A 26065-nucleotide genomic window follows, 5' to 3' on the forward strand; every position below is an offset into this window, starting at 1 on the left:
TTATATTTTTAATTAGTGTGTACAACTGTTCAACTAAATTAATATAACATGGCGAAGGTGAATGCACATTTATATAGGCGATTGATTCAATAGATTTATAGCATTTTGAATAAAAACTTGTCATGGATTTATTGCATTTTGTGGAAAAAATAATCCGTTTTGATAATAAATCTTTGAAAATCAAGTTATGGATTTGAATTTTTTATGTTTTTATAACCTAAAGATGCTATGTGAAACTTTGTAACAGAAAATAGTGGTTTTCATCTTGACACTTTCTTGGTATAGAAAACACGTTTTTACCAAAATTTGTCAAAATGGATTTATTGCGTTTTGGAACCAAACTCTTCATATATATCAAGCATATTATCCACTTTAAATTTCCTGATCTTCACATTTACATAGCTTAATGTATAGTGAAAAGTATTCAATTCAATTTTTCAATTCAATTTTATTTATATAGCGCTTTTCACAAAAGTCAATTGTTTCAAAGCAGCTTTACATAAATAGAAGCAGTGAAAATTACAGAAAAATGACAGATAGCACAACAAAATACATGATAGCATGAGCAGTTAAATTTGCTGCGGCTTTGACTCAATATTATAAGTGCACGTATTACTAAAGCAACGTATAGAAGAGGAAGCTAGGTAAAGCCCAAAAAGGCTGCCTCCCCGGGGTGAAAAACCCCCTAGGAGAAAAAAAAAACCCCGGGCTTTTATCCGAGGAAAAATAATACTATTCACAAGACTTACGATAGCGCCAAAATCGCAACCCGACCATACGTGCCAACCCGTTTGACTAAGGCTGGAGGCCCCACTGTCGTCGTTAATGCAGGTTCAGTGGCAAACGGGTCGGTATGGCATACTATTCACAAGACACACGAAAGCACCAAAATCGCAACCCAACCATACGTGCCAAACCGTTTGACTAAGGCCGGAAGCCCCACTGTCGTCGTTAATGCAGGTTCAGTGGCAAACGGTGGCAAACTATTTAATGCAATTCATTTTAAGTGTTCATGCAGAAAAGGTTTTATTTATTTATTTGGTTGGTCTGTGTTATGACCGTGAGTGCTTTGTTCCGTGAAAATAACTATTGCGAGTTAAGAACCTTTACTAGACAAATTACGTGAATGCTTTGTTGAAGAGAAAAGTTTTAAGTCTAGATTTAAAATGATCGACTGTGTCTGATTCTCATAAATCGGTTGGTAAATCATTCGAGAGCTTAGGGGCTAAGTAGGAAAAGGATCTTCCACTTTTAGACACTTTTGATAGTCTAGGGATAATCAGTAGACCAGAATTTTGCGACCGTAGTGTGCGTGATGGATTGTATTCTGATAGTAATTCTCTAAGATATGAGGGTGCTAAGCCATTTAAAGCTTTGTAGGTGATTAGTGATATTTTAAATTGGATGCGATATTTAACTGGTAGCCAGTGTAAAGAAGCCAGAGTTGGGCTTATGTGGTCATACTTTTTAGATCGAGTAAGTACCCTTGCAGAAGCGTTTTGAACTAGCTGAAGCTTGTTGACCTAATTTGAATGGCATCCCCCGAGTAGCGAGTTACAATAGTCTATTCTAGAGGTCATAAAAGCATGAATAAGCTTCTCTGCGTCAGATGTAGACAGTATATGGCGTATTTTGAGATATTTCTAAGATGGAAAAATGCTGTGCGGCAGACGTTGGCGATATGACTATCAAAGGATAAGTTGCTGTCGAACATCACACCTAAGTTCCTAACCGTGGAAGATGGCACCACAGTACAGCCATCTATGTGCAATTTGTAATCTGACATATTATGTTTGTAGCGATTTGGTTCAATAATAAGTATCTCTGTCTTATTGGAGTTGAGCTTAAGAAAGTTATGTGCCATCCAGTCACTAACATCGCTAATACAGTCTTTTAGCTTAGAAAACGTGTGTGTTTCGCTGGGATGCGAGGAGATGTAAAGCTGGGTATCATCCGCATAGCAGTGAAAACTTATGTTATGTTTCCTGATAATGTCTCCTAGGGGTAACATGTATAACGAGAACAGGATAGGACCTAAAACTGATCCCTGCGGTACACCGTATTTAACCAGGGAGTGATATGACTCTTCCTCATTTACATAAACAAAGTGATAGCGATTGGTTAGATATGACCTAAACCAGGCTAGCGCCTGACCACTGATACCAACATAGTTTTCTAGTCTATTGAGTAAGATTGTGTGATCTATTGTGTCAAAGGCTGCACTAAGGTCTAGTAATATAAGAATTGAGATTTCACCACGATCGGATGTTAATAGGAGGTCATTTGTAACTCTAAGCAGCGCTGTCTCTGTGCTATGGTGGGGCCTGAATCCTGATTGGAACTTTTCATATGTACTATTATTTGTCAAGAATCTGCGTAACTGGCTTGCCACTACCTTTTCTAATATTTTCGAAAGAAAAGGGAGATTTGAGATTGGTCTAAAGTTATTAAGTTCTCCTTGGTCAAGCTGTGGTTTTTTAATCAACGGTTTAATAACTGCTAGTTTGAAAGCTGTTGGAACGTATCCTATTTCTAGCGATGAGTTAAAGATATTTAGAACCGGGGTTGACACTACAGGGAATACCTCTTTAAGTAGTTTTGTGGGAACGGGGTCTAATATACAGGACGATGATTTGGATGATGTGACTAGTTTAGAGAGCTCATCTATTGTAGTAGGTTTAAATGAATCAAGATGTTCGTATGGTAGTCTAGTGTTAAGTGAACTAATGGGTAGAGTGGTGGCTGCCTGGGTAGCTACGATGTTTTCCCTAATAACTGAAATTTTGTTAGAAAAGAAGTTCATGAAGCCGTTACTATTGTGTTGAAGTTTACTATTGGTTTCTGTTTGTTCTTTGTTTTTAGTCAGTTTCGCAACTGTGCTAAAGAGGAAACGAGGGTTATTATGATTCTCATTTATAAGCTTGCTAAGATATGTAGATCTGGCGGTTTTAATAGCCTGTCTGTAGTGTTTAACACTTTGTTTCCATGCTGCACGCCATACTTCTAACTTTGTGCTTCTATAATTTCTTTCCATTTCTCTAGCTGCCTTTTTAAGGGCTGCGGTGTGATGGTCATACCATGGAGCTGGCGGTTTTTCTTTGAATCTCTTTTTTCGAATGGGAGCAACGGCATCCAATGTGTTAGAACAGACATTGTTTAGGTTTTCTATTACAATATCTAGATCGTCACAGTTATCTGCTACATGTTTCATCTGGGACAGGTCTGGAAGAGTGCTAATAAAGCTATCTTTAGTGGTGGAAATTATTGTTCTGGCTAGTCGGTAGCATGTTGTGGATTGAGTGATCCTATCTAGAAGTACAGTTTATGACACAAGGTAATGGTCAGAAACTGCATCACTCTGAGGTGATATTTCGACGTCATTAATATTGAGTCCGAGTGACAGAATTAAGTCTAATGTGTGCTTACGAGTATGCATAGGCCCTGTCACTATGGAATAAATTTCCCGCCTAATGTATTGAGGTCACGGTTCAAAAAATAATATGCGTGAATGAAAAAATAATAAGCGCAAATTTGATCTTTAAACAGAATTAAAATTAAATTGCACAAAACTGAAAAACGAATGCAAAGTTATCCAAATTGCATACAAAATGACATTTTCTTTGTTTATATTACTCCTTTATTTCTTCTCTCTAATATTTTCTGCTCATATTTATTTGTTTTGTATGCTTGTGCTGTTTTTATTCTCGCTCTTATTTCCACACTCTGCGCTTGCTTTTCCAAAAGTTGCCGTTAGAGTTTCATGCAAATCAGGGCGGACTTAAGCGTCACCATTGGTCCGCTAGTTGTAGATTGACAGCTCCTTTAGCCAATCAGTTGAAGAGGAAGTTGACGTCACTCCAGTGCGACTCCCGGCTGCATAGTCGTGCAGGAGAGGATGGATAACCATCAGCTGGCAAATATTAGACAATTAAATATCCTTAAACAAAATATTGTTAGTGTTTGACAGAAATACACTTATGTCTGTTGTGAGTACTCTTTGTCAGTTCTTTAAGATAATGGGCTCTATCTTGCACCCAGCGCAATTGACTTTGTCTGTGACGCATGTATCATTCGTATTTTGCCCCGGCGCACAGCGGGTTTTTCCCGTCACAGAAGCACGTCGGCAAACTAGGGAATGAACTTGCGCTCCCTGGGTGGTTCAGCGCAAAAAAAGAGGCGTGTTCCGGCGCAAACCATCCCTGATGCTATTTTGCAGTTTCAAAAAACAATTGCGCCACTGACCAGAAAAAAAAAGTTTAAAGTCAGTGGCGCGTTGCGCGTTGTTCATTATGCTATTTTAAGGGCGCATGCTTGACCATAATGTAGCTATAGGGTGCACAACGCGCATACACTTTGCTTATCTAATCTACACAGATGCAACAGTTATTTTTGCAAATCATAAATTGTTACACTTAAAAATATTAATACACGAGATAAGGAGAATCATAGTGGTGAGCATTGTGGTGATAGTTTTTATTTATTCTCATGCAAATAACGATTAAAATATTTTCATAACTTTGTTGTGTGGCTGTATTACGTTTATTTTATGTAAATAATAATTAAAATGTTTTCATAAGAAACCTTAATGTATATGAACTTGATTTGTAAGAGTACTTTGGGGTTGGACCTTGCTTGCGTTTCTTGGGTCCGATTTCAAAGCCCCCAAACCCTTTCAGCGGTGAGGGTGGACGCAGCGATGTCCTCTGCTGGCGTCAAGTCCTGAGGCAGATCCACCTCCCGTTACACGGCGTGCCCGATTTATGCTGGCAAGCGTGGGATTCCCCCGTACAAGGACATCGGTCATCTCGGCTGTGAACCGCTCCTGGGGTGCGCCTGGTAAATCCGTCATAATAATAGCAACCCGCCATGGAACTTGCGCCCTTGCGTTTAAAGGGAATGTTGGCTAGCGTTCTGATTGGTTTATTTGACGTTACGCCCAAACCACACCTATGAATAATGAACCTACTTCAGACCAACCCCTTATTGATTTGCGCCCGGCGCAAGAGTTATTTCTCACGCCGGGAAAATAGCAACAGCGCCCAAGATCCGCCCACAAACTCACTTGCGCGTTGCGCTTCGCACTTGCGTTTCAGATCGTTAAAATAGAGCCCCATGTGTCATCCAAGTAAATGAAAGTCTGTTAACACGAATCCTTTTAGCTAGTTTAGGTTTAGGCAGTGGAGTGAGTCTTTGCAGTTTAAGGCTAAAATGAATTACATACATTGGCTTTACACATTCTATGCTCAGTACACTATAATGATAAAGTGATAATAGTTAAGTTATGTGCAAACGTATACAGTATAAAACAAAAAATAATACGATATCATAAGCATTCAGACCTTTCATAGATGGCTGTCTGCTTTTTAGGACAAATATATTTATGAAATTACCATTGGTAGACTTCAGCCAAGTTGTACATCTGAACGATCTTGACTAAAAAAAACATAATAGCAAACGGCCTGAATATCAGTGTGGTGCTTCAGGTTTTTATTTTGAATAAATGTACAGTAGTTATAACATGTTATAAAAGGAAGCTTTGTGTTTAACACTACTGTAGGGGATTTCCCAATATTGATAAGAAATAAAGCATTTTCAAACCAAATTTGTTTTATTTTCAGACCCATTGTGTTTACTCGGGCATTACATTATTTGTATTAATACAAATAAATAATAAATAATACAACTCAACAATACAGAAAAGGCTTTGTTTATTATCTGTGCTAGGAACTGCATAACCGAGTTAAATGACACAAATTAAAATAACTGTATGCTAAATTTACATAAATTATAAACTTATGCTTTAAGCTCCAATCCAGCAAGCTGCACAAAATAAAACTAAATATATACAATCTCTGAATTGTGAATTTCCATTAATAGTCCTTTATTGAGCCAATATTCATATTCTGACAGCATACAAAGAAAATAAGTTTAAAAACACTGCATTACTTTCTTGCATATGACGTGTGTGAATAAATAGATACACATAATATACTTTAAATATTGGACATATATAAATATTGGACATAAGGAGATTGGTTTAAAGATGTTTAAAAACTCCAGCATGTCTCTTGGTGTGTCAGAGCCAGAACACAGAAATGGATCAAAGTAGCCAGATTTAGTGCAAAGGTTTATTTATCTCCACATATATTAAGATTATTAGGTGACAGGCAGGGTTGTAGAAAGGCTACATGTGTTTCAAACTGTACACGGGAAGGCACGTGTACAGTTTTATAGGACCTGTTGCAATAAGACCACGTAATATTGTGCCAAAAAGTTTGCAATATAAACGTAAAAACAAATATATAAACATGCATTTAAATCCAGCACAAAAATGCCACTGTGAGTGTATAATGAGCACATTAAAAGCAAAAGTATTCATATAACGTCATTTAATGTCTCGTATTACAATAAATATAGCTCTCATGACTTCACATAACAGCATAAATTCATGAATAAACATAAAGAAGCAGGATTGATATGCAAACTGTACTATTATTACTTAAATAAAGGTAATATTACTGAAGTAAACTTTGAGGTAAATATGCTAACCGCTAAGTGTAAATAAGCTCAATAACAGTAGAAAAATTCAATTTTCTCTCAAAACGGACTCTATAAATGCCAATAATTATATTTAAAGAAACTGTACATGCATACTTCACTACCTGTGAATATACAAAAAGTTATCTGAAATTATCAAAGCCCATCTGACGGTTATCCATCTTCACCTGCACGATCGCCTGCTTTGAGTCGCACCGAAGTGACGTCAACACCCTCTCTTCGACTGATTGGCTAGAGGAGGAGCTGTCAATCTAAAACTAGCGGACCAATGGCGACACTTAAAGTCTGCCCTGATTTGCATGAAACTCTAACTGCAACTTTTGGAAATGCAAGCGCAGAGTGTGGAAATAAGAGCAAGGGAAAAACAGCACAAGCATACAAAAAAATTAATATGAGCAGAATATATTAGAGAGAAGAAAAAAATGAAAAATATAATCAAAGAAAACGTCATTTTGTATGCAATTTGGATAACTTTGCATTCGTTTTTCAGTTTTGTGCAATATAACTTTAAATCTGTTTAAAGTTCTGATTTGCGCTTATTATTATTTTATTCATGCATGTTATTTTTTAATCCGTGACCTCAATACATTAGGCGGGAAATTTATTCCATATGTCACGTTTTGTCTAATATTGAGAGAATTTAGAACATCTATAAACGCACGTCCTAATGCGTCTTTTGGGTTATCCACATGGACATTAAAATCACCAACAATAAGAGCTTTATCTACAGTGACTTAGGGTGTCACGATTTCGATTTTAAATCGAAATCGATCGAAATTAAGTCACAGCTTCGAACTTCGAATCAAAAAATGGGATCGTCGATGCTGCCACGCCCCCATGTCACGTCCGGTCGGCTTGCCAAGCGAGGGAAAAAAACTCTCAGAGATGCCTTTAAAAACATCTGTCCAGCGGAACGCGATCATATTTTACACACGAGGTATGCTACAACTCCTTGAAATGCATATCATAAACAGGATTACTAGTGATCTGACTTTGGACAGAGCGCAGCTCTCTGCACGTGCGCGAGAGTGAGGGAGGCGCAAATATGCAGCGGGTTATATTTAAACAAAATGGATAGTTTGCCTCAGCTCGCATGAAACACATAAAACTGAACAAATACATAAGGATTACTACTTTAGTTTATGTTTAGACTTCGGACAGATGCGAGAGCGCGTGCACGTGCGACAGAGAGAAGCGCAGCTGCTTATGATGCTGGATTTATTTCAGATGCTATGAGTCCAAGACACGCGCATTAAGTTCATGTCCATTAAATCCATGTGCGTGCAAGAAGGAATCCTCGTTCTACAAGCTCTTGCGTTAAGTGAAGCCCACAAACCCCCATGCGAGTTGTGCAATGTGCATGTTATGTTAAACTATAATAATAATAATAATAAATAATGGCATATCATTTTTGTCTTAAAAAAAAAAAAAAGTAAAAATCGAGAATCGGATCGAATCGTGACCTTAGAATCGAAAATGTAATCGAATTGAGGATTTGGAGAATCGTGACACCCCTAACAGTGACTACAAGCTCAGACAGGAAATCTGCTATTTCTTTAAGGAAATCTGCATGGTGGCCCGGTGGTCTATAGATTGTCGCTAAGGCAAAAGAAAGCTGTTTGTGGTTACGATCAGTTATTTCCATATTTAACAACATTAGTTCAAATGATTTAAATTTTAGCTCAGATTTTTGGTTTACTTTAAAAATTGTGTTGTATATTGTAGCTACACCACCCCCTCTCCCCTTTAATCGAGGTTTGTGTTTATAATAATAGTCTTGTGGGGTGGATTCATTTAAACTAATGTAGTCATCTGCTTTAAGCCAGGTTTCTGTTAAACAGAGTGCATCTAAGTTTTGGTCTGTAATTATTTCATTGACAATAGGTTCTTTATTGGTAAGCGATCTAATGTTAAGAAGGCCGAATTTTAATATTCGAGATTCATCTGTTAATGTATTGTTTTCTAATTTTATATTAATCAGATTTGTACCTGATGTAACAAGCGGTGCCCTGTATTTATTTGTTCGGGGAACAGATACAGTTGAATATATCCTCACTTTATATTCAGAAACTATAGACGACATCATCAGTAACAATATAAACAAACCTCTTTTGTGGAACAAACATAACTACCGCAAAGAATCAATAACAACAGAGTCCTGAGAGTTTATTTCTGATAATAACAAGCAAAATAAACAATTAGATTTCCTTAGTTCAAGTCATAGCTAAAGCGTAAAACTACACAGAGCTATGTAAAAGGTATATATATAAACAATCAATCTTAAGTAATGTCTTTTGACATAGATTGACAGAGATTGCATCAATAAGGCAATAGTTCTGGTAGGATAAATGTGTTTTTGGCATGCACGTTTTGGAGGATGGCTGACACATTTCACTCATCAAAGTGCTTTGCATGGCTTTGAAGTGTAAAATCCAGTTTTCTATGTGGCTTGTGTTTATGACAGTCAAACAAAATCATACCCTTAGAAATTAGTTTTTTGCGGAACATGTGGCTGTTTGTGTTGCAGCCAGACAGTGCCATCTACTGATTCTGATTACAAACAAAAAATCTTTAGCCTTCCATTATCAATTTCAGGCCAGTGTTGCTGATATGCATAGAAAATTATCATGGCTTTTAGTGAAGGACAAATTACATTTACGAGTGTTGGTATATTTTTATAAGGTAATCAAGTATCACACACCATGTTTTTTCTTTGAAAAGCTTGTATATGTTGGTTTTAGACACGATTATAAAACACGTCAAGTGAGTAAGTCTAAACTATTTTTACCATGTCCACAATCAAATTTGCTGAAAAAGACTGTATTTTATCGTGGCTCTGCTGCTTGGAATGTTGTTCCTATAAAAATACGTAACAGTAATTCTACACAGGTGTTTAAAAGAAATTGTGAAAACATGTTGTTAAAGGTATAGACGTACTTCTTCTTGTGCTGCTACTATTAATATGTATGGGTATAGTTTTGTGATGTGATTGGATTAGTAATTGTATTTTTGTTATTATTTTATGTCTTTGAATGATTTTTTTGTATTGTGCAACTCTGTGGACCCCAGGAAGATTAGCAACCACTTTGTGGAAGCTAATGGGGATCCAAATTAACAATAAACTAACAGTGATTGTTTTACACCATAGTTTTGAATCTGATAACAGTTGAATCTGGTAAGCGCAAAAGTTTAGTTATGTCCCCATTGTTTTGCTATTGTGGCTCCTTGGACACGGGGCGCATGCGAGACTGACCTCTTCTCCGTGAATCTGACACATGACCAGATGTTATCGTTTTATGCTTATGATATACAGTGAGAAAAATAAGTATTTGAACACCCTGCTATTTTGCAAGTTCTTCCATTAGAAATCATGGAGGGGTCTGAAATTGTCATTGTAGGTGCATGTCCACTGTGAGAGACATAATCTCTCACAGTGGACAAAATCTCAAATAAAAAATAATCTCAATAATCTCAAAAAAAAAAATCCAGAAATCACAATGTTAGATTTTTTAAAAACTATTTATTTGTATGATACAGCTGCAAGTAAGTATTTGAACACCTGAGAAAATCAATGTAAATATTTGGTACAGTAGCCTTTGTTAGCAAATTCACCAGGTTTGCACACATTGCAGTAGGAATTTTGGCCCACTCCTCCACACAGATCTTCTCTAGATCAGTCAGGTTTCTGGCCTGTCGCTGAGAAACACAGAGTTTGAGCTCCTTCCAAAGATTTTTTATTGGGTTTAGGTCTGGAGACTGGCTAGGCCACGCCAGAACCTTGATATGCTTCTTACAGAGGCACTCCTTGGTTATCCTGGCTGTGTGCTTTGGGTCATTGTCGTGTCAGAAGACCCAGCCTCGACCCATCTTCAATGCTCTAACTGAGGGAAGGAGGTTGCTCTCAAAAAATCTCGCAATACATGGCCCCAGTCATCCTCTCCTTAATACAGTGCAGTCGCCCTGTCCCATGTGCAGAAAAACAACCCCAAAGCATGATGCTTCCACCCCATGCTTCACAGTAGGGATGGTGTTCTTGGGATGGTACTCATCATTCTTCTTCCTCCAAACACGTTTAGTGGAATTATGACCAAAAAGTTCCATTTTGGTCTCATCTGACCACATGACTTTCTCCCATGACTGCTCTGGTTCATCCAAATGGTCATTGGCAAACTTAAAACGGGCCTGGACATGTGCCGGTTTAAGCAGGGGAATCATTCGTTCCATTTACCATTACCAACAGTAACCTTGGAAACAGTGGTCCCAGCTCTTTTCAGGTCATTGACCAGCTCCTCCCATGTAGTTCTGGGGTGATTTATCGTATTTTTTAGGATCTTTGAGACCTCACGAGGTGAGATCTTGCGTGGAGCCCCAGTCCGAGGGAGATTGACAGTCATTTTTAGCTTCTTCCATTTTATAATGATTGCTTCAACAGTGGACCTTTTTTCACCAAGCTGCTTGGCAATTTCCCCGTAGCCCTTTCCAGCCTTGTGGAGGTGTACAATTTTGTCTCTAGTGTCTTTGGAAAGCTCTTTGGTCTTGGCCATGTTAGTAGTTGGATTCTTACTGATTGTATGGGGTGGACAGGTGTCTTTATGCAGCAGACCTTTATTCTGGCGATCTTTCTAGGACATCGCCATTTGTCTTTTTACTCAGGCTCGTTCGATCCCGGTTTACCTTTTTGGGGGTTTTGCACTTGTACCTCCCATTTGGTAGGTTGTGTTCTTCACATGTCTGAGAGACCTCCCAGTGTTGGGGTGGCATCCTACACCATGCTTTTGTGGAAACCTTTTTCCCGTCCCTTTAACTTTTCTTGTGCACTGGGTGGTTATTGACCTACGCAAAGCTCTATGGCACATTGAAAAGTGACATGAAAGAATTTCATTGGAATGGATTGGAACAAATGATAGACATGGGCTGCTCCTTGCTTGTAAGTCACATTGGTCTACCAGCCTACTGTAAATGCGTAAATGTAAACATGTTGAAATTGCAAAATATTGCATTAAATACTTTTAATACAAATTGGTTAATGCTTGACAGATTGATGGCTGGTCCGACTCCACACAGTCAGAACAGACAATTTTTTGGTGGGAAAGCAGAAAAACCACACATACATGAAACTAATCGCATAAAAAATAATCAATCAAGTTATCATAACCAGACATAACGAATTATGTAGAAAGTTTATCATTTGCATGTGTTTATAAGCCTTTGCAAATGTTAATACTAAAGCGTTTTTAGACTATTTGAGCGACAAAGATGCTAAAGTGAGCTGTTGCACACACACACACACGGACACAAACTCAAAAGCCCATGCACAAAGATGCATGTTGCAAAAAGCAATGCAAACACATTATTTCTTTGCGCTTGACAGGATAAATTTTCTTATGCAATACCACAGTCTTGGCAAGTATTCTAATTAAACAGTTGTTTATTATACGTGAACAGTTCAGAAAGAAATAAGATATGTCAGTGTATGGATACGGGCTTATCTGTTCTTAACGCCTTTACCGCCAGCGTTTTTAAAAAAGTTGCCAGCCAGCGCCAGAGTTTTCATGATTTTCACCAAAGTTTAATGCCTTCCAGAAAATGTTCTTCTTTAAAGAGCACCAATTATGCTAATAAATTGGCACGTTAGCACGTTATTGCAATATCCCATAGTACATACATGTTATTAAAACTTGAACTAATGCATTGTGAGTCTTATAAATTGCTTACATACCTCACCGATTTCCCACTGTCTGGAAAACGCTCGGTTTAGTTCCTGTCTCCGCCTCCCAAAATGTCTAGTGTATTCGGATTGGTCAGATGACTACTCAACTGTTATTCAGCTGGGTTCGGCGTGTGTTTGAAAGGTTACGCCCCTGACTACGCGTGGGTTGTCACAGATTCTGACTGAGAGTCACAGCCTCAGAGGCATCGTAAACAAGCGCTATATTTCTCTATAAACGATGGTGTCTGTACTGCCTTACCACTTCAAGCTCGATCCAGAGAGTTCAGAAGGCCGTTACGATATAAACGATCTCCGTCAATGAATGCGATTGGATTTAACTTTTTTAGGTGTCCTTAGCTCTGCCAGAATGCTAAACGAAGACGAAAATGTGTTGCAAAGACATCCAAAAGGTAATTATAACGTACTACATAACTATATGGAAACACCAAATGTAGCACATAGAAAGTATTTGTTGAAATGATTATAAAACGATTTCACTTGGTAATTTCTACATTATTTTACTCTAGTAAAATTTATTATAAAAGACTGCTTACATACTGTATTGCTGTGCAAACTATATGGAAACACCAAATGTAGCACATAGAAAGTATTTGTTGAAATGATTATAAAATGATTTCACTTGGTAATTTCTACATTATTTTACTATAGTAAACTTAATTATAAAATACTGCTTACATACTATTTTACTGTGCAAACTATATGGAAACACCAAATGTAGCACATATAAAGTATTTGTTGAAATGATTATAAAACGATTTCACTTGGTAATTTCTACATTATTTTACTATAGTAAACTTAATTATAAAATACTGCTTACATACTATTTTACTGTGCAAACTATATGGAAACACCAAATGTAGCACAAAGAAAGTATTAATTGAAATGAATGTTAGTTCTACATTATTTTACTATGCTAAACTTTATTATGAAAGACTGTGCTATGTTTTTACTTACTAGGTTTTAAGGAGAATGCAACAGGTTCCAGGGCCTCTTACCTGCGTGATTCATCATCCAGGTTTTGCACAAATTGTCTAAATCCCTACACACAGAACATTTATTGTACCGACTATAAGCCTTTGAGGCGCAGGACTAGAGTAAGTTTTATTACATTTTTAAACCAATAACACTAAAGTATTATTAGTAACAAAGTACCCAAAAGAACAAAAGATGTAACTTTAAAGAAAATATAGTAGTCAGTCAAAAGTTTATTTATTACAAATATATATTTAAATGTTAAACAATATACAAATAAACATACTTTAGTAACCATATTGTGCTCTTCTTTCAAAAATTGTTCAATTCACTTCTTACAGCTATCTATTCAGATAAATGGCATATCAAAGCTTTGTCAGCTGATGCTATCTAAGATGACACTTTAGGGTTATCATCCTGTCGTGTGTTGTTCTCCAGATATGCTTGGAGCTTCCTGATCGGAATGTTGGCTTCCGACGACCCCTGCACTGAAGATGGCATGCAATCACGTCCTCCTTTGAAGGTCTCTCAAACTGTGATGCCAGGTCCATTGGAATCGGGGTTTCCTTCAGCTTATCTTCAAATACCTCAGCAAACACAAGCCTGATCACATCCTCCACATAACTGTACAAATATTGCAGTCAATAAATCTTTTGTTTTGATCATTTATTTCCCTGCTTCATACATTAAGTTTTTAATTATGAATGTATTTGAAATAAAACATTACTGCTTACGGTATGTCATTTGTGTTTTGGGAACATAGCCTTGTACTTTCCCTCTCCTGCTTTTGTTACGGCTTGGTGACATTGTAATGGATGGCTGCAAGGTACAACCTGTAAAAATATAAGCAAGCATAAATTTATTGTAAAAGTAAATACTACTTTATTTAACACAGTTACTAAAATACTTAAATACCTGCATAGCATTCCAATAAATGAGAAAATCAAATTTTTTTGCTACAAATCTGAAATCTCAGGCTACGGACGGCAAAGGCATCCACTGATGATGGTGATGGAAACATTGTGAAACGATGCTACTGCGTGGGTTCCTATGATTATGCAGAGAAAAAAAACTTTGTCATCATCAGTTATACATTTAAGACTGGTAGTGGTTTCATTAGCTAAATACATCATTTGTGTTACACACCTTTGCTCCTCATATGCCAGTCTGACTCCTTGTACTGTGTGTTATGATGTTGCATGTTTGCATACAGTGTAGAAGGATGTGTCCAGCTGCGAATCTAAGATATAGACAAATAAAACAAACATGTATTCAGTCAAAAAGACATATAACAATAGAGTACAACGACTATAAATCGTTAGACTATTCATTAAAACGTTAATGTATTACATATTACATGGCCCAACATTAGCAACACACATTAACGTTACGTGTTTACTTCGTTTCAAAATCTAAGAAAGCTTCAAGTAAATACAACAGTAAAATACATATAACTTTAAACAAATCATCTGTACTTAGAGTTTCTTGAGTTTGATCATGAGAACAAATTTTACCGGTAACAGTTTAGCTGGTAACTTAGCAAGTTTGTAAACATGTCTTAACCAACATCGATAAAAAAAACGATAGTCTGCATAATTCAACATACACGTGTGTAAATATGGTACGTTGTTTATGAAATACAGTATTACAACACAAAACAGTTCGCTTGCAAGCTTAGCTCTACACGCACATTATGTTAATCTCCGGTTACGTAATGTACAGTAAAAGGCAAATAATAAACGTGAATACTTACAGCCTGTGATCCAGAAGTGCACAGTAATCCAACTTTCAGGAGGAGACGTCCAGCTTCGGTTCATGAGAAGCAGTTAATGTGAAAACTCCGTGAACAACTTCTGACTGGATTTTTCCGGAACCGTATTAAACATGATGTCCTCTGTGTAAGTCTATAAAGTGCTATTTTGCCCTCGCATCTAAAGAGACAGCGTCTACTCGAGAGATTTAATCGCTTAAACGATGAAACAAGAGTTTGCAAACAGAGTCAATGCAGGGACTCCCAACCTCCGCCATTTTAGCTCTCTTCTGACTCGGCGCTCCCCACCCCCGTCTTTGAGGGCGTACCCAAGCAAAGCAGAGAGGGCTGAACTATGATAATGTTGGTCTTATCTACGTCACCAATCCCAGGAAGTAAACTGTTGCCTACAATCCGAGTGTTTTTTGTAGTCCTCGAACGTTAGAGACGATAACTCGCGTCATCGTTTTCTTTGAGGTATGTACTTTTTGAATATCGTTAGCATGTACTAATGCACACTTACACACAAAAGGATGTTTAAAAACGTGTATCCCATAATAGGTGCTCTTTAAATATATAAACATACAATATACCAAATGAAAGAACAGACCCTCTGCTTTCAAACAAAATAAAACGTTTCATTCTACCTTCAGTGGTTCTTTTGTAATCAGCTTTTGAATATGGGTAGGTTTCTGCAAAAACACCACATTTTGAGCAAAAAGCAGAGATAATTCAATTTTTGTGACAGACTTTTCATAGAGATCCCATTCAGAGCGATCTTTAAAACAGACACGGACATGCAGCCGCTTGCCATAGGGCAATACTTCCGGGTTTAAAAAGTTGTGGAAGGACGCCACCTGGTGGATAATAGCGGTACCGCGGAAAGACGGAAAATCTCGTCATTGGCAGCGAAAGAGTTAAAGGGACAGTTCCTCTTATAAGAAATGCTTATGTTTGTGTCATTATGTTAATCAAACAACAGGAAAAATTACTTTTATAGCTTTAAAAAGATTAATTATGTTTAATTTATAGAATGAAAACAGTGTCATTATTCATTTGATTCTATTTCTGTACCTGAATACTACTGTTAACTTTGTCCTTTTCTATTTTATGTGCTTGTCATTTCTTCATTTGTTCTTATTTTATTTTCCAACATGACTTTTTTTGTTGATCTGAAAATTACATGACTCAAAAACCATTATGTGATTAATTTAACCATTACTATATTGTAAAATTAAGTAATTTTAAATTACATGTAGGCCTTCAGGTCCATCCTATTCCAAGGTCCACTCAGTTAAAAATGTATGGCCTTGCCACTGATGGACAAATTATGGCAAAATAAAATTATTGCAGATGTAAAATAGTAAAGGGATGCCACTTGTTACAGCTTTGCACATGTATCAACCCATTTAATTAAACATTGTTTTGGTTACTTGTAAAATGTTTACATTTTAAATTTATAATCTAAATTGTCCGTCAAAATAAAAAAATTATAATGCTTATAATGTATTTGTTCTGTATGTTATGGTGTGCATTTTGTTTCCGGGTGCCGGAGTGGGGTGGTGTTGGGTCCCGTCCTTCTTTTTTGTCCTTGGCTAATCACATGCCTGATTTTAATTAAATGTTGTTTTATTGTGTATTAGCCAGGCACCTCGCCTACCCAAGGCTGGAGAAACAATACATGGATACAAGTTCTTTATTGGTTTTGGTGGTAAAGGGGCAAATCAGTGTGTTCAAGCTGCAAGAATGGGGGCCAAAACTGCCATGGTGTGCAAGGTATACTATTCTGCCTGCTTTATAAATGCCTTAAAGCAGGGGTTTCAAACTCAAGGCCCGCGGGCCAAATCCGGCCCGCCCCCTCATTTCATTTGGCCCGCGGGAGTTTACAAATTATGTTAATTATGTGGCCCGCGAGAGTTTACAGATTATTTTATTGTTATTAAAAGTTTTATTTTTTGCAGGTTATTTCCTACATTGATTTTTAAGCAGCCACCAAAACTAATTTTTGTCCCGCCAAAGTCTTTTTGTAATATAATTATATTGATAATGTTGATTATTGCATGAGAGAGAACGAGCAGTGCCCCGCACGCGCGCACTACTAGAGTGGCCGTGTCTTAATGCGAAGGCTGCAGCGTCCGGAGGTCGCATTTCCAGGCTGCATACGCCATCAAGACTTGTTTCAGAACATTAACAATTATAAAGTTAAATATTATTCTTTGTTTATAGTAAATAGTTGTAATATGCGTATGACGTGCGAATGTAATGGTTAGTTAACTTAAATAAACCAGGCTTGATGACACTGCTTATGCGACCTCCTCAGGCTGCAGCCTTTGGATATAGAAACGGACAGAATCAGCTCGTTCTTTCGTTCCCTCTCTCGCGCACGCACACGCGTATCCAGCGAGAAAATGTTTTCCGTCTAGTTTACAGAAATGTTTCGCGATGTCCAGCTGGGATTAGTTTACAATGCGTCTATTCCCGCTAAATACGCGAACTAATGACTCATCTGAATCGATTACTTTTAATAAACGATTGAAACTATTGATCTGTAGCCAACAACGCTGAACTCATGAGACATAAGTCAATCAGACACTCAAAGTCAGGAAAAAAATCACAGCTTTTTTGCAAAGATGGCAAGAAATGACAAGCAAGAGCATATGTGTCTAATTCATGCATATTGTGGTGGAGTTTGTAAAACAGATTAGTATTAAAATGCCTTTCATTTTCTTACCTGCACAATGAAGGATAACAGAACATTTTGAGTGTACTCACACACAACATGTGTTTTTGTCACCACAAATATTTTTAAAATAATCTGTAGAATGGTTGTACTCTATAAACTTTGTCATTTTTTGCCTGGGCTTCTACGTTTAAAGCTAGGTATTAATTGAGTTATTACCAAAACCAATAGTAAGCAAATGCAGAGAACATTATGCAATGTACAGTAATAAAAGAGTTGATACATTCATACAGTCGTTCAAATACAACCGGCCCTTTGAGAGCAACCGTGATGCTGATGTGGCCCGGGATCAAATTGAGTTTGACACCCCTGCCTTAAAGGGATAGTTCAACCAAAAATACAATTTCTGTTTAAAACGACTTTCAAAAATTATGTTTAAAGAGCACCTATTGTCCGATTCACATTTTTACATTTCCTTTGGTGTACAAGTGTGTATGAGTACATGTTAATGATATGCAAAATGTACATGCCCTGAGTGACGCGAGTTATCGTCTCCAACGCAAATCTCTTTTCTTGGACTACAACAAACACACAGATTGTAGGCAACAGTTTACTTCCTGGGATTAGTTATGTATAGAAGACCGACATTATCATAATTCCTCCCGCCTGGACTCACAGCCTTAGCGTTGCATTTTGACAGAATCTTTCAAACATGGTAAGGAGGTGCATCACATATCCGCTGATGTCAGAGGTATTCAGGCCAATCACAACAGACAGATTAGCTGGCTAATCAGACACACAGAGCTTTTCAAATCCATGCGTTTTTGGAAGAGATTGAAATCTGGAGCTACAAAACTGTACAGTATGTGGAAAATAATTATTTTTTTATCATAAACCATGCAAACACATTGTATTAGACCAAATACAAAATAATGTTGTTTTTTAGCAATGAAGTGTGTACTCTTTAAATTGTTAAACATTTAAATTTAAATACTTTGGCGTTGTTATAGGTTCAAATCCTTTCCTATAAATCAGATATTTAAATTTCATTATTGGGATAATTGAAAACCTTCTGTCCAACAATCTGAATGTTTTCACATTTTTCAAAAAAAAAAAACTATATTTTAAATATAGTTAAAATAACTATAAATTGCATGTACTATGCATGTTTAAAGGTTTAGGTTGATTTCAAGCAGTTTATTTATTTCAGCATTAAACTGTGTGAGAGATCTTAACCAAGCAGTAAAGATTTTATTTTGTAAGTCCAAAGACGCCAATCAATATTGAAGGCACATTCAACGTACAAAAATAGACTCGCATGATTTCAGAAACATGCAGCTAGAGATCACACTTCAAAGACTGAATGCCAGGTAGTGAAGGGCCTCCTCTGCTGGGGCTTAGAACCTCATCCTTGGCATGTCTTTACCAGCGTGGGATAAAAGCAGACCCAACAGGGATAAAGAAACCCTTGTGCCCCTTACCTTACCACTGAATGTCTCATAAGAGAAGATGGGTAGGTATAAGTTGTATTTGTAGGGTGGAGACGTTTGTTTAGGGTTACTATATCTGGAAGGCTTTGCCCAAAATAGCAATGCAAAACTTTGGCCAGCAAGTTATAAAATCTCTTGAAGTTTTACTTTTTAACTTTGAAAAACAATTCCGTTTATTTCCCATTTTGTATAAGTCTCTCTCTCTATATATATATTACTAAATATTGCTTGTCTCTTCAGGTCGGAAAGGACGTTTTTGGGGACAGCTACATTCAGAATTTCAAAAATAATGGCGTATCCACTGGTAATGCCCAGATGATGCTTTTACATTTGTTGGCTTTTAAGACTTTGTTTAGACAGACAGAAAAAATAAAATGTTTTATTTGTTTAAATAAATTTTTGCTCATTTAATATATGTATATACCTGGTATATTTTTTATGCAACAAAAAAGTATTGTATTTTTATGTAAATAATTTATTAAACATAAAAATTATTTTTAAATAGTTTATTAAAAATTTATTATTAAACATTTAATATAAAACAATGCATTAAATTGATTGTTTAAATATACATTATTTATTATTACTATACAAATTTTTTTTATTGTGTTACATGAATGAGCACATTTAGTACATTTTTGACTAAATAGATCCAGTCTTTCTTGTGAACGCGTTTGAAAACCATAATGTGTCTAGTCTAAACAAAGCCTAAGTGTCCCATTATACTTGCTCTGCACATTTTTTCTTATATTTTATAATTTATGAAATAGGTGATTTTGTGGACAAACATGAAGTTCTTTATCCAGCTAAATGTATTTAAGCAACTTATTCTCTTTCTTCTCTATAGCTTTTGCAGAACAGACTGAAAAGGCTGCAACTGGAGCTGCCTCTATCATTGTAAATGACACAGGTAAAATGAAATTGGGTACAAAACCCTTCTGGATCTCTAAAGGCTGTTTAACAGGGTACGCGGCAAGCGGCGAAATCGCCACGCGGCTACTAGTGATGCGCGGGTCGGCGTTTTTTCCAACCCACGGGTCCCACTTTTATGAAATATTTTGCCCGCACCATCCCGCCCCGCAACACTCTAGCTATTTTTACAACCCCCACTGCCCCCGGACCCGCATATAGAGATAGGATAATGATAAACATTTTCAACATTTACAAAGCAGCGTTTGTATTATCTATTCACAAATTCCCCACCTTAATTTCTCCCGGAGACCATCTTTTATCTTTTAGTTCTCCATTTGTTTTGTTGTTGTGGCTGGCAGCGGGAGCTACTTGGCACTTCAGTGACTGGAAATATGTTTATCTTCAACAGTGCCTGTCATGAAGAGTCATGTCCGTAAAAGGGACAGGATTTGGGGTGCACAAGCAAGGCGTGTGGACCAACTCCGCTTCAACTCTGTAACCGCCCCCGTTTTTTCCATTTTCCAAAGGTTTTTTAAATTAGTGTATTTCTGTAAGCGCATATAAACTGTTTAAAAACAGGTCACATATGGCATCGCGTCCATATGCGCAAGTACTCGTCTCCTCACGTGTAAACAATGACATAGCGCGCAAACAATAGCGCAATGTATGGAATCATATTACACAGCACACACTTAAAATGCATAACTAAAGAGCTTCCTCACGTGTGTGTATGTTTATCATCCAAACACGCATTAAAGTCTTTAAATCTGATAAAAACTTTATGCATTGTTTTTCAAGTGGTCGCCTTCATTTCCAAATGAATAGCGGGTATTACAGATAATGAGGTCAGCCAGGAAAAACAGTACCTCTCTTTACTTTAATACATATTACATAAACAGGCAATATTTGTTTTCGGTAGTAATTAGTATCTTTCTTTATTTGAACACAAATATTTGTTGTTATTGGTAATGTACACAAATAAAAGACCTTTCACAGTTTTAAATGATGTATAATACGTAAGTGTAAGATTATTAATGATGGAGTATTTTAAGTTGCTTCTGCTTTAATGAGGAGAAAACATGTCAAAATGTGGCGCCACGTTTTTGGAGCCCTGGGAGTTAAATCAATCCAATGGGACACAGATATCATGGTCACGGATGAACATTTTTTAAATGTTACATTGTTACCCTAATTACTACTTAAGCACATTTGTTGCTTTTTTATTTACATAAAATTGCTTCCTATGGTAATCGCCAGCTGGCAACTAAATGCTGTCAATCAAGCATGAATTGTATAAAAACTTAAATATTCTTTGAAAGGTTTTACACCAGGTTACATTATTTGTATGTTACATTTACAGGGGAGAACGCTATAGTGATTGTGTCTGGTGCTAACATGCTGCTGGAACAAATAGAGCTACAACAGGCACAGTCTGCCATCACTAGTGCCAAGGTGCTTATATGCCAGCTTGAAATCAACCCAGATGTATCACTACATGCCTTGAGAATGGCCAAAAAGAGCCACGGTCAGTCAAACCCTTCAGCTTCATGTCTAAATGTTCCTATTTTCCTTGGCCCACTTCATTTTCTCCAAACACCCTGTCTTTCCTTTGTGATTTTTATATTTGTTCCTTATCATTTCTTTGTGTTGCCACAATGTTGTGCTTCTTATTTTGTGGTTATTTAGTATGTTTACCCATTGGTTTGCATGAGCATGGTAATTTCCATACATTATTATTTACTGATTTCTGTCCTACACTTTAACATGGGGCCAGATTTCCTAAAAGCTTTAGACAGGGATTTACTAAAGACGCGCAGTGGATAATTAGTACTGAAAAAGTTTTTTTCCGACTGACCTTTTTGCACATGCATTTTTTATGAGTTTCCCTTTCAGTAGCAAAATTTATGGGAGAAGAGTATTTAAATTAGGGCTGCATAACAACTAATCACAACTAATCATTTGCTGAATAAAAGTTTTTTTACATCATGTATGTATGTGTATTGTGTATAATAACTATGTATATATCACACACACATGCATTTATAATTTTAAGAAAAAAAATTAAGTATTTATATTAATATGTAATACAAATTAGATATAAATGTCAATAAAGGTATATACACATGTAAATATTTCTTAAATATTTAAATAAACACACACACACACATATGGGGCCCTATTTTAACGATCTGAAACGCAAGTGCGAAGCGCAACGCGCAAGTGAGTTTGTGGATGGATCTTGGGCGCTGTTGCTATTTTCCCGGCGTGAGAAATAACTCTTGCCCCAAGCTTGCCAGCATAAATCGGGCACACATTGTAACGGGAGGTGGATCTGCCTCAGGACCTGACGCCAGCAGAGGACATCGCTGCGTCCACCCTCAACGCTGAAAGGGTTTGGGGGCTTTGAAATCGGACCCAAGAAACGCAAGCAAGGTCCAACCCCAAAGTACTCTTACAAATCAAGTTCATATACATTAAGGTTTCTTATGAAAACATTTTAATTATTATTTACATAAAATAAACGTAATACAGCCACACAATAAACTTATGAAAATATTTTAATCGTTATTTGCATGAGAATTTTTTAACGCAGCCTCTCAATAAATAAAAACTCACCACAATGCTCACAACTATGATTCCCCTTATCTCGTGTATTAATATTTTTAAGTGTAACAATTTATGATTTGCAAAAATAACTATTGCATCTGTGTAGATTAGATGCAAAGTGTATGCGCGTTGTGCACGCTATACATTATGGTCAAGCATGCGCCCTTAAAATAGCATAATGAACCACGCGCAACGTGCCACTGACTTTAAACTTTTTTTTTTCGGTCAGTGGCGCAATTGTTTTTTGAAATTGCAAAATAGCATCAGGGATGGTTTGCGCCGGAACACGCCTCTTTTTTTGCGCTGAACCGCCCAGGGGGCGCAAGTTCATTCCCTAGTTTGCCGACGTGCGTTTGTGGAGGGAAAAACCCGCTGTGCGCCGGTGCAAAATACGAATGATACATGCGTCACTGACAAAGTCAATTGCGCTGGGTGCAAGATAGGGCCCATGATGTTAACAAAATCTTTTATTCTGCAAACGATTATTTGCGATCAGTTGTTATGCAGTCCTAATTTAAATGATTTACGCAATGCAATTTACAACTTTTTGCATGTCTAATAATACTTGTATTTATGCCATTATTTAACAAAAACATGTCTAAAATCATTTCGTGCTTGAAATGGCTGCAATTGTTGCTAAAGGAAGATGCAGAAATCAGAGAATGAGTGGTACAAGGCAGAGGATTTGTTTAACATGTTACAGTTTATTTGGAATACCATAGGAACATATTATTCAAAAATATTGTTTGCCAAGCCATGTTATTTTTTATATGCTAGGATAAATAAAAGAGGAGTCACTAGGAGAAGTCACACAATACCAGACGTTTGAAAACTTCTTGCAAACCCTAATTTTTTGTCCTCCAGTTCTTTTCAGTGTACTATGGCTTTGTTAGCTGGGACTTCACACCCCGCATCAGGCGTTAGTAGATCACCTGCACCTCATCAGTTCTGCTTATTTGCGACCCTGCACTAATTTGCGCTGCTCTTAGTAGATTGCATTGGTCATTATAGAAAATCAGCCTGTGTTATTTATTTTGCGTCTTTTTGTAAATAACCCGCAGAAATTACCACTTCCATCTGCGCTTTTTTGGAATTGCTTATTTGCCCAGTTTAGTAAATCTGGCCCATAAAGTTTTAAATCAATTTATATAAACTTTCCTCCTATGGAAAATTACACAACCAGCTGTCTCAGATATCATTAGAACCATGTATGATCAGAGTCAGAGACATCCTATACCCGCCTCATGGATTTGCACAATGATGCAACAAGCTTCATCCACAGATGGGTGACACAGATGGATAACCCCCACACCAACGCACCCCGACATTTACATTCACCACCTAAGAACTGCCCAGATACATGCTGCTTAGCCTTTTAGCGGACCATATTTAGTGCTAAGAGACATGCCATTAGCCCAAATTATCACTTGCAATGAATTCATCAGACAATGACGTGTACAGATAGCACTTAGCCAGAACTCAAGGCTTGTATTATGCACTTTCCACCCACACAGACTTACTGGAAAAGAATCTGATGCACGTTTTCCTAATACATTTTTATTAACACTGTCTAGCTTTTAATTTTCCCCTGAAATGTAATACATTTCACTAGCTATGAAGCTATGAAGTTAACACATTTTCTACTTTTGACCTGGTACTGAAGAAATATAGCCATTATTCAGTGTTTACTCATTGCCTATTCCTTTTTTACTTTCATGTATTTTATAAAAAAAAGTCAGATAGTCACATACAGTTACATAGTCATTTTGGTATATAAACATGTATTTTATCAAAACAACTTATATTTTAAAAATAAAAACAAATCAAAAACCCCCTAAAAACCCCAAACCACAAATGCTACCTATTATTAAAAAAGGAATAATGAACTGTTAATCATAGGTTTGTAAAGGAGATGAAAGGGGACCAATTTTTTTCAAATAACAAAATCTTGTCTATTAGGGTATACCTAATTCTTTCCAAATGTAATGTACTAATCAACTCAGCCAGCAAGTTTAATTGTTCGGACCTCTTTTTTCTTCCAAAAAAAAGGATAAGTTTTGGGCCGAGATCAACCCATAAGAAACAAATCGTTGTTGTGTCCGTGTAAGTCACAGGAATTATTCGGAGACTCCAAATATAATTAAAATGGGATCTGGTTCAATAGGAATGTCCAATGTATTGGAAAAAAACTCGAAATATTTTGTTCCAGTAAATCTGTAATTTAGGCCACAAGACATAGCTATAAGACAGATTGGCTTCTTAAAATTAATATCTGTCACACAATTGAGAGTGCCATGTGAATTACATGTGTTTTAAATCCAAGTCATGTCAATAGTTAAAATTAAGTAAAAAAAAAATAGGTTGGTTTTTTGTGAATGCGCGCAAATGCATATTCTTCCTGGCCCCAAAAGGAGTTTCCAGTCAGGTTAACAGTGGGAACTGAAGACGGTTTATTTCATCCCCGGAGTTTTGCTCATTCAGTCTATTTGCACAGTAAGTAATATTTCATGTAATACAGCACCTTTTATTACAGTGAATAGTTTTATAACGTCTCCGTTAGGGCTGTAACGATTTATCATGCAAATGCGCGTTTTCTCAATGAATGAATTTGAATGAATTACGGTGAAATGCCGCCACATCCAAAAGCCAGAGGGCACTCTCATGCAGAAACTCCAATTGTGCCACAGAAGAAGTAGCATTACAAACCCTATTCCAGGAAATGTCTAGAAGAATATTTATATCGTCGTTCTTCAGATTGTTTCAGGTATTTTCATGATAATAAAGAATATTTTGAATGATTTTGTTTAACATGTGTTGCTTTTTTAAATGCATGTTATAAACAACTCCGACTCATAATGATTTTAAATTGATAAGGACTTCTTACTGACCAAAACGCCATAGTACAATCTAGGGGTGACCCCGAATAGTCGAAGATTCGATGCATCGATAGGAGAAGCCTGATTCGACTACCAATCTAATAGTCGATGTATTATGAAATGAGGATACTTCAATTTTGGCCATATATGGGTGCACGCATTATGTGATTTCAGATATAACAGCTTTCTCCCAATATATTAATATACAATATACATATTATAATAATGCTGCAAATAATATGTAAAGTAGCATCTTTCAATAAATATTTTTAAAATGGGTTAATAAATCCAACAACCCCGTGACCGGACACGTCCATAAGAGGTTCCTTTGTTTATAAACCATTGCCTCTTTGTTTACATTTAAAAGACAAAGCTGGCAATTCTGGCAATACTTTCGTTTCTTTTAATAATTTCTTTATTTTATTTGATTTACAAATCACTCTGGGTTATCATGCAAATACGCGTTTTCTCAATGAATCAATTTGAATG

At 36.7% G+C, this 26065-nt stretch overlaps 1 protein-coding gene and 2 long non-coding RNA genes across 6 annotated transcripts in view; 2 read left to right on the plus strand and 1 right to left on the minus strand.

Moving 5' to 3' along the window:
- rbks (ribokinase) overlaps positions 1-26065 on the plus strand; it is a 64712-nt gene that overhangs the window by 4541 nt on the left and 34106 nt on the right. For 2 of the 3 annotated variants that reach the window (XM_065288710.2, XM_065288708.2), the window contains 4 exons: positions 16655-16787; positions 19422-19485; positions 20029-20091; positions 21454-21618. In XM_065288710.2, the coding sequence (XP_065144782.1) occupies positions 16655-16787; positions 19422-19485; positions 20029-20091; positions 21454-21618 (425 nt within the window). The remainder of the gene's footprint in view (positions 1-16654; positions 16788-19421; positions 19486-20028; positions 20092-21453; positions 21619-26065) is intronic. The other variant, XM_065288711.2, reaches the window with a different exon arrangement.
- LOC135778242 (uncharacterized) lies at positions 12530-13902 on the plus strand. The gene is made up of 3 exons (XR_010544471.2): positions 12530-12678; positions 13247-13383; positions 13700-13902. It is a non-coding gene; the product is annotated as an uncharacterized lncRNA (long non-coding RNA).
- LOC135778244 (uncharacterized) lies at positions 13746-16179 on the minus strand. 2 transcript variants are annotated; one of them, XR_010544473.2, is made up of 5 exons: positions 15015-16171; positions 14408-14501; positions 14177-14309; positions 13996-14094; positions 13746-13885 (listed from the first exon to the last, which is right to left on the minus strand). It is a non-coding gene; the product is annotated as an uncharacterized lncRNA (long non-coding RNA). The 2 variants fall into 2 exon arrangements; XR_012335288.1 differs by having other exon boundaries at positions 13996-14309; positions 15015-16179.

The sequence above is a fragment of the Paramisgurnus dabryanus genome, chromosome 17, assembly GCF_030506205.2.
Source record: "Paramisgurnus dabryanus chromosome 17, PD_genome_1.1, whole genome shotgun sequence".
Classification (NCBI taxonomy): Eukaryota; Metazoa; Chordata; class Actinopteri; order Cypriniformes; family Cobitidae; genus Paramisgurnus; species Paramisgurnus dabryanus.